At 59.3% G+C, this 10163-nt stretch overlaps 1 protein-coding gene across 1 annotated transcript; it reads left to right on the forward strand.

The window, feature by feature from the left end:
* Window positions 1-219: 219 nt before the first annotated feature.
* LOC144953809 (uncharacterized) lies at window positions 220-9804 on the forward strand. Its single transcript, XM_078884447.1, is given in 12 exon segments — window positions 220-357; window positions 990-1138; window positions 2307-2555; window positions 2557-2619; window positions 3000-3162; window positions 3559-3898; window positions 5139-5237; window positions 5436-5677; window positions 6023-6117; window positions 6472-6553; window positions 7178-7708; window positions 9794-9804. Coding segments are annotated over 12 exon segments (2139 nt in total). The 5' UTR covers window positions 220-242.
* Window positions 9805-10163: the final 359 nt, after the last annotated feature.

A 10163-nucleotide genomic window follows, 5' to 3' on the forward strand; every position in this document is an offset into this window, starting at 1 on the left:
CAGTGATAATCAATGGTTCTCGGTGATAATCAATGGGGTTCGGTGTTAAATCAATGGGTCTCAGTGTTAATCAATGGGTCTCAGTGTTAATGAATGGGTCTCAGTGATAATCAATGGGGTTCTGTGTTAATCAATGGTTCTTGGTGATAATCAATGGGGTTCGGTGTTAATCAATGTCTCAAATCGCCTCTGTCTCCCCCCCCCCCCCCGCAGGGCCCGCGCCTGATTGGCCGCCCGTCGCCATGGTGACCCGCAAGCTGCTCTCCCATTGGCCGAGGCGCCTCGTGCCTGGCGCCTGCCTCGCGGTGGCAGCTCTGCTCTGGCTGCTGCACACGCTGGGGTGTGGCCTAAACCACGGTGGGTGTGGCCTAAACCATTGTGGGCGTGGCCTAAACCATTGTGGGCGTGGCCTAAACCATTGTGGGCCTGGCCTAAACCATTGTGGGCGTGGCCTAAACCATTGTGGGGCGTGGTCTAAACCATCGTGGGTGTGGCCTAAACCATTGTGGGCGTGGCCTAAACCATTGTCGGTGTGGCCTAAACCACGGTGGGTGTGGCCTAAGCCATTGTGGGCGTGGACTAAACCATTGTGGGCGTGGCCCTAAACCACGGTGGGTGTGGCCTAGACCATTGTGGGTGACTGACAGCACTTGCCCCTGCAGCCTGCTAGAGGCTACACGAGGGATCTTTGTCTGTGCGTAGGTGCCACTGACAGCACTTGCCCCCTATAGCCTGCTAGAGGCTACACGGGGGATCTTTGTCTTTGTGACTGAATGCACACCTACCCACTATACCACCTACCCCCTCTACCCCCCCCCACCTACCCACCCACCCAACTATCCCCCCCCCCACCTACCCCCCCCACCTATCCCCCCCCCACCTACCCCCCCCCCCCCCACCTACCCCCCCCCCCCACTTACCCCCCCCACCTACCTCCCCCCCCACGTACCCCCCCCCACCTACCTCCCCCCCACCTACCCACCCCCCAGCCGAGGAGTCTGCCCCCCGTGTCCCGGAGGCGGTGGTGGGGCTCAGGCGAGAGGCAGGCCTGGGGCAGCACCAGGCCGAGCTGGTGGAGCAGGCGGCACAGCACCGGGGCCAGCTGCAGGTGCTGCGCAAACAGCTCCAACAGCTCAAGGTGAGCACCCCTCACCAGCCTCACCACCAGCCTCGCCACCATCACCACCCTCACCAGCCTCACCATCACCACCACCATCACCAGCCTCACCAGCCTCACCAGCCTCACCACCCTCACCCTCACCACCCTCTCCACCCTCACCACCAGCCACAGCACCCTCACGACCCTCTCCACCCTCACCACCACCCTCACCAGCCTCACCACCCTCATCAGCCTCACCACCACCCTCACGACCCTCTCAACCCTCACCACCACCCTCACGACCCTCTCCACCCTCACCACCACCTTCACCAGCCTCACCACCCTCATCAGCCTCACCACCACCCTCACGACCCTCTCCACCCTCACCACCACCCTCACCAGCCTCACCAGCCTCACCAGCCTCACCACCCTCACCCTCACCACCCTCTCCACCCTCACCAACAGCCTCACCACCCTCACGACCCTCTCCACCCTCTCCACCCTCACCACCCTCACCAGCCTCACCACCCTCACCAGCCTCACCAGCCTCACCACCATCACCACCAGCCTCACCATCACCACCACCCTCACCAGCATCACCACCACCCTCACCACCCTCACCAGCAGCCTCACCACCCTCTCCACCACCACCACCCTCACCAGCCTCACCACCCTCACCACCATCATCACCACCACCCTCACCACCACCCTCACCACTATCATCACCACCACCCTCACCACCATCATCACAACCATCACCACCATCACCACCATCACCACCATCATCACCACCATTATCACCCATATGCCCAAATACCCATGCACCCACTCACCCACCCACTCATTCACTCACCCACTCACCCACCCCCCCACCCACTCACCCACCCCTTCCACCCACTCACCCACCCCTCCACCCACTCACCCACCCACTCACCCACACCACCCACTCACCCTCTAACCCACCCACTCACCCACCCACTCACTCACCCACTCACCCACCCACCCACTCACCCACCCATCCACCCTCTAACCCACCCACTCACTCACCCCCCCACCCACTCACCCACCCACTCACTCACCCCCCCACCCACTCACCCACTCACCCACCCATCCACCCTCTAACCCACCCACCAACTCACCCACCCACCCACTCACCCACCCACTCACCCACCCACCCCCCCACTCACTCACCCACCCCTCTCCCCAGTCCGAACTCCACCACCGCACGGAGCAGTTGAAGACCCTGCAGGGTGCGGTGGTGGGCGGGGCCTCCGTGGTGGTGGGCGGGGCCTCCGCCGTGGTGGGCGGGGCCTCGGCCGTGGTGGGCGGGGCCTCCGTGGTGGGGAGGGAGGCGGCCCAAGCCGCTCCCCCCGCGCCCGTGGATGCCTCGGGCCCGGGCGGCCAGGCGAGCCTGCAGGCTTTCCTGACGTCGCAGGCCGAGCGCGCGGAGGTTCTGTGGGGGGGGGCGCTACTCCAGCGAGTACGCGGTCATCCCCTACGACAGCTTTACAGCACACAAGGTGGTGCACCGCTCGCTCGCTCAGTCAGTCACTCACTCAGTCAGTCACTCAGTCACTCGCTCAGTCACTCAGTCACTTGCTCAGTCACTCGCTCAGTCAGTCACTCGCTCAGTCAGTCACTCGCTCAGTCACTCACTCAGTAACTCGGTCAGTCACTCGCTCAGTAACTCAGTCAGTCAGTCACTCGCTCAGTAACTCGGTCAGTCACTCGCTCAGTCAGTCACTCGCTCAGTCACTCACTCAGTCATTCACTCACTCAGTCACTTAGTCACTCACTCAGTCACTCAGTCAGTTACTCACTCAGTCACTCAGTCAGTCACTCGCTCACTCACTCACTGAGTCACTCACTGAGTCACTCACTGAGTCACTCACTGCACCAGGTGTACCAGCTGGAGACGGGGCTGACGCGCCACCCTGAGGAGCGGCCTCTCCGTCGCGACCGCCGCGAGGAGCTCGTGCAGGCCGTGGACGCCGCCATCGTCGCCCTCAACGGCGGGGAGCGGGCGGGGGGTGACGGATACTCACTCGCCCACTTCGCTGAGGGTACCTCTCACCCACCCACCCACTCACTCACCCAACCAACCACCCACCCACTCACTCATCCACCCACTCACTCACCCACTCCCTTGCCCACCCATTCACCCACTCACTCGTCCACCCATTCACCCACTCACTCACCCACCCACTCACTCACCCACTCACTCACCCACTCACTCACCCACTCACTTGCCCACCCACTCACTCACCCATCCACTCAGTCACCCACTCACTGGCCCACCCATTCACCCACTCACTCACTCACCCACTCACTCACCCGCCACCCACTCACCCACTCACTTGCCCACCCATTCACCCACCCACTCACTCACCCACTCACCCCCCACTCACCCCCCACTCACCCCCCACTCCACCCACCCCCCCCCACCCTCCCCACCGCAGGGCTGTTCCGCAGCGAGCGCGACAAGGGCACCGAGTATCGCCTCGCCTTCCGCCGCCCCACGGAGACCGACGGCTCTGACGACTCCACCGGGGTTGGCGGATCGCCGCTGCGCGTGGTCACGCTGTTCCGCCCGCTGGCACCGCCCGTGGTGGTGGCCGTGGAAGACGCCGGCGATGCTGGCCGTGGTGGTGGCGGTGGTGGCGGTGGTGGTGGTGGTGGTGGTGGCGGTGGTGGTGGTGGCGGTGGTGGCGGTGGTGGCGGGTATCTCCCGCCGCTCCACGTGGTGGTGCCGTTGGCACGGCGCACCAACGCGTTCCGCGCTTTCATGCAAAACTTTAGGTGGGCGGTGGTGACGGTGATGGTGGTGGTGGTGATGGTGACTGTGGTGACTGGTGATGGTGATGATGGTGGTGGTGTGTCTGTGTGTGTGTTTCTGTCTGTATGTGTGTGTCTATGTGTGTGTGTCTATCTGTGTGTGTGTCTGTGGACGGTGCTGTGGGGGGGAGTGCCAATTCCGATTGGCCTTTCCCCTCATGGCGTTTGTGACCACCACAGCGGCCAAATGGGGGCTCTGGGCGGGTGCGAGGGGCTGGTAACCCCTCCACCTTCAATAAATTACCATTAAACCACGACTGAAAAATGTAATAAATAAGCTTGTGCTGGAGGCCCCAGGGGGACAGGCGTCTATGACGTCTCCTGGCCAACTCCCATTTGGCGGAGCCAGGAGATTGAATCTTCACCCTCGGGGCTCCTCCAGAAACAACAAAAAGCCACTACGGATGGTCACGTGGAATGTTCGAACGCTCACTGCGGAGGAGAGGCTGCCACTCCTCTGTCGGGAGCTGGACCGGTACCGCCTGGATCTCTGTGGCATTCAGGAGGTCGGGTGGACCGGCTCTGGCTCCTGCCACCATGAGAGGTGGACAGTCCTCTACTCGGGGAAGGAGACTACCAAACAACAGGGAGTGGCTCTTCTTCTGAACAAAATAATTAAGGGGGTGTGGGAGCGTGGTGGTGAGCTGTGGGAAGCGGTAAGCCATCTCAGTTGACCCGTGGCACCTGGGTCTGCCCCGTAACCTCCTGCCAGCGAGCGTTGGACACTTCACGTGGCCTCAAGGTGCACATGGCCTGGCACAAGCGTCGTGGTGACGTCACCACCACTTAGTGGCGAATGGCGGTTGTTGTGTCACAATGTGTGTGTATGTGATGCTGTGTGTGTAACGCTGTGTGTGTGTCAAGATGTGTGTGTGTCACGCTGTGTGTGTGACACCTTGTGTGACGCTGTGTGTGTGACGCTGTGTGTCTCACGCTGTGTGTGTGACGCTGTGTGTGACGCTGTGTGTGTGTCAAGATGTGTGTGTGTGACGCTGTGTGTGTGACGCTGTGTGACTGTGACGCTGTGTGTGTGACGCTGTGTGTGACTCTGTGTGTGATGCTGTGTGTCTCACGCTGTGTGTGTGACGCTCTGTGTGTGACGCTGTGTGACGCTGTGTGTGGGATGCTGTGTTCGTGTGTGACGCTGTGTGTGACGCTGTGTGTGTGATGCTGTGTTCGTGTGTGACTCTGTGTGGCGCTACAGGCAGGTAGTTGCGAGCCAGCGTGGCCCGGTGCATCTGACCGTCGTTTACTTCGGATCTCCGGGACTCCGCGAGGTGGAAGACATCCTGAGGAGCACCCAGTGAGACGCACGCACGGACACACACACACATACACACACATACACACACACATACCTACACACATACACACACTGACACACAAACACATACACACACATACACACACACACGTACAGTGAGACCCAACTTTGACCTATGAATGCCCCTCCCCCCCTCCCCCACCCCTCCCACCCCTCCCCCCCACCCCCACATCCCAGGCTGGAGGGCTTCCCCAACGTCTCCATGGTGCCGCTGGCCGGGGAGTTCTCCCGCGGGGTTGGGCTCGACGCGGGGGCCCGGGCGTGGCCAGGTGGGGGTGGGGGGAGGGGCGGGGGGGTGTGGCCTGCGGCGGGCGAGGGGGCGTGGTCTACTGGGGGGGAGGTGCTGCTCTTCTTCTGTGACGTGGACGTCGTCTTCACGGCGGAGTTCCTCACTTCCTGTCGCACGCACGCACGGCCTGGTGGGTACCAGGGGCAGTGTTGTGTGTAGTGTAGTAGTAGTGTATCGTAGTGTAGTGTAGTGTAGAGTGTAGTGTATCGTAGTGTAGTGTATAGTGTAGTGTAGAGTAGTGTATCATAGTGTAGTGTAGAGTGTAGTGTATTGTAGTGTAGTGTGTAGTGTATAGTGTAGTGTATAGTGTATCGTAATGTAGTGTAGAGTGTAGTGTATCGTAGTGTAGTGTGTAGTGTAGTGTATAGTGTATCGTAGTGTAGTGTATAGTGTAGTGTGTAGTGTGTACACTGTGTGTGTGTGTACACACTCTGTGTGTGTGTACACTGTGTGTGTGTACACTGTGTGTATACAGGCAGCAGGGTCTACTACCCGGTGGTGTTCAGCCTCTACAACCCGGCCATCGTCTACGCTCACCACGACAGCATGCCGCCCCTCGCGCAACAGCTGGTGGGTCACTCGGGGTCACGGGGGGTCACTGGGGGTCACTGGGGTCACGGGGGTCATTGGGGTGATGATGGTGGTAGTGATGGTGCTGTGATGGTGCTGTGATAGTACTATGATGGTGATGGCGGTGATGGTGGTGTTGGTGGTGATGGTGGTGATGGTGGTGATGGTGGTGATGGTGATGGTGGTGATGGTGGTAGTGATGGTGGTGGTGGTGGTGATGGTGGTGATGGTGGTGATGGTGGTGATGGTGGTGATGGTGATGGTGGTAGTGATGGTGGTGGTGATGGTGGTGGTGATGGTGTTGGTGATGGTGGTGATGGTGATGGTGATGTTGATGATGATGTGAGAGGCCAGGTGATCAAGAAGGAGACCGGCTTCTGGAGAGACTTTGGCTTCGGCATGACCTGCCAGTACCTCTCAGACTACCTCGCTGTCGGTGAGTTCCTCACCCACTCACCCACTCACCTACCCACACACTCACCCACCTACTCACTCATTCACCTACTCACGCACCCACCCACTCACTCACTCACCCACTCACCTACTCACTCACTAACCTACTCACCTACTCACCCACTCACTCACACACTCAGCCACCTACTCACTCGCTCACCTCCTCACTCACCCACTCACTCGCTCACTCACCCACTCAATCTCCCACTAACCCACCCACTCACTCACCCACTCACCCACCTACTCACGCACCCACTCACTCACTCACCCATTCACCTACTCACTCACTAACCTACTCACCTACTCACTCACCCACCTACTCACTCGCTCACTCGCTCACCCACTAATCCACCTACTCATTCGCTCATTCACCCACTCACCCACCCCCCACTCACTCACCCACTCACCCACCCACCCACTCACTCACCTACCTACCCACTCACCCACCCACTCACCCACCCACCCACTCACCCACCCACCCACCCGCTCACCCACCCACCCACCCGCTCACCCACCCACTCACCCGCTCACCCACCCACCCACTCACTCACTCACCTATCCTACCACCCACCCCCCCACTATCTCCCCCCCCCACCCCCCCCACCAGGCGGTTTCGACCCGGACATCCGTGGCTGGGGTGGGGAGGACGTGGCTCTCTACCGCAAGCACCTCCAGCGGGGCGCGGCGGCGGCGGGCACAGCGGCGGGGGGCAGCTGCAGGGGCAGCTGCAGGGGCAGCAGCAGGGGTGCCTGGAGGGGCAGTTGGAGGAGTGGCAGTTGGAGGAGTGGCAGTTGGAGGAGGGGCAGTTGGAGGAGTGGCAGTTGGAGGAGTGGCAGTTGGAGGAGTGGCAGTTGGAAGGGCAGTTGGAGGGGCAGTTGGAGGAGGGGCGGTTGGAGGAGTGGCAGTTGGAGGGGCAGTTGGGGTAGGGGCGGTTGGAGGGGCGGTTGGAGCAGCAGCAGCAGGAGGAGGAGGAGGCTTTGTGGTGGTTCGCGCTCCGGCCCGCGGCCTCTTCCACCTGCACCACGCCAAGCGGTGCCCGCGGGGCCTGGCGGGGGCTCAGCGCCGCGCCTGCCTCCAGACTCGCGCCCTCACCGAGGCCTCGCACGCCCAGCTCGGGGGGCTCGTGCTGGCGGGGGGGGCGGGGGGGGGGAGGGGGGGAGGAGGAGGGGGGGGATGAGGGGGGGGGGAGGAGGAGGGGGAGGGGGGGGAGGGTGCTGATGTGGGGGGGTTGGGGAAGGAGGTGGGAGGTGGAGTTGGTGGAGGAGGTGTTGGTGGTGGTGGATTGGAGAGGCGCAGTGATGAGGGGGATGGCGGTGGCGACGCTCGGGAAGGCGGCCCAGGAAGTGATCGCCGGCCGGAGCCAGGACCTGGAAACCGGATCCGGAACTGAATCCGGAACTGGACCAGGAACTGAATTTGGAACTGGAACTGAAACCAGAAAGTAAACCAGAACTGAATCCGGAACTGAATCCGGAACCGGAGCAGAAATGGAATCCAGAACTGGAGCAGGAACTGAATCCGGAACTGGAACTGAACCCAGAACGTAAACCAGAAATGAATCCGGAACTGGAGCCGGAAATGAATTCCGGAAGTGTCTCTGCCTCTGTGTGTGTGTCTGTGTGTCTGTGTGTGTGTCTGTGTGTGTGTCTGTGTCTGTGTGTCTCTGTGTGTGTGTCTCTGCCTCTGTGTCTGTGTGTGTGTCTGTGTGTGTGTGTGTGTGTCTGTGTGTCTCTGTGTGTGTCTCTGCCTCTGTGTCTGTGTGTGTGTCTGTGTGTGTGTCTGTGTGTGTGTCTCTGCCTCTGTGTGTGTGTCTCTGTGTGTGTCTCTGTGTCTGTGTGTGTCTCTGTGTTTGTCTCTGTGTTTGTGTCTGTCTGTGTCTCTGTGTGTGTCTGTGTGTCTGTGTGTGTCTGTGTGTGTCTCTGTGTTTGTGTCTGTCTGTGTGTCTGTGTGTCTCTGTGTGTCTCTGTGTGTTTGTGTGTGTGTCTCTGTGTGTCTCTGTGTGTCTCTGTGTGTGTCTCTGTGTCTGTGTCTCTCTGTCTGTCTCCTGTCACTCACTCAGCCACTCACCCTCCCATTATTACCCTGAGCAGTATTACCCAGCCTACGAGGTGGACAAGCGGCTGTGTGATCATCATCACGGCTGTGTGATCATCATTACGTTGAACTTCTTTCACACCGTACGTAGCCAAACGCGGCTAATTGGAGGTGCACTGTTGAGTCTATGGGTAGTTTTTCGATTTAAAGCTTTCGTGACTGCAGGGATTCATCTTCTTGGTTCTTTCGGTAAAGTCACGTAGAAGGGAAGTAATAAAATAATAAAAATAAAATTGTTTTATTATGTTTTATTTTTATTATTTTATTACTTCCCTTCTATGGGTAGTGTTGAGTCTATGGGGCAGTGCTGAGTCTATGGGCAGTGTTATTCTATGGGCAGTGTTGAATCTACATGGGCAGTGTTAGTCTATGGGCAGTGGACCCATCAGCTCCATCTCTTCTCCAGCCAATGTCGTGCCCGTTTAGCTCCCTCTACGCGGCCAAACAGAAGCTGCTGTTGATGGTGGTGGTGGTTCGTGTGGAACTTCTTGAGCTGACGAACATCAACTTGGCGAGTTTAAATTTTAAAAAGAAAACTTGGGCCAAGTTGTAAAATATATTTAATTATTATTATACAGAATGTTTCTTTCACCCACACACCCACTCACCCACTCACCCACCCATCCACACACTCACCCACCCAGCCACACACCCACCCACCCATACACTCACACCACCCACACACTCACCCACACACCCACTCACCCACCCACTCACTCACCCCATCCACTCACCCAACCATACACTCACCCACCCATACACTCACCCACACACCCACCCACACACTCACCCACCCATCCACTCACCTACCCATACACTCACCCACACACTCACCCACCCACCCACTCACCCACCCACTCACCCATCCACTCACCCAACCATACACTCACCCACCCATACACTCACCCACACACCCACCCACACACTCACCCACCCATCCACTCACCTACCCATACACTCACCCACACACTCACCCATCCACACACTCACCCATTCACTCACTCACACACACCACTCTCCTCTGACTGTAACAGACGATATGGTCTTTAACCGTTACTTTGAACGCCTTGGCTAAGCTGGGTCCCAGCTTAGCCTCTTAGTTCGATTGTGCTACCTCGGCTACCCCCAGGTAGCCTCTAGCAGGCTGTAGGGGCAAGTGCTGTCAGTAGCACCTACACACAGACAAATATCCCCCGTGTAGCTTCGAGCAGGGCTAAAGGGGAAAGTGCTGTTACACACAGACAAAGATCCCCCGTGTAGCCTCTAGCAGGCTGTAGGGGCAAGTGCTGTTAGTAGCAGCATCACCTATGAAGGCTACTGGCACTGTGGCTACACACAGAGGGGGTGGTGTGGCCAGCACCACCACGCCCGGCCGCCTTTGTCTCTCCCCCAGTGCTAGCGATGTTCACTACACCACCACTACACCACCACCGCTACTACACCACCACTACACCACCACCGCTACACCACCACCACCACTACACCACCACCACCACCGC

The sequence above is a fragment of the Lampetra fluviatilis genome, assembly GCF_964198595.1.
Source record: "Lampetra fluviatilis chromosome 45 unlocalized genomic scaffold, kcLamFluv1.1 SUPER_45_unloc_1, whole genome shotgun sequence".
NCBI lineage: Eukaryota > Metazoa > Chordata > Hyperoartia > Petromyzontiformes > Petromyzontidae > Lampetra > Lampetra fluviatilis.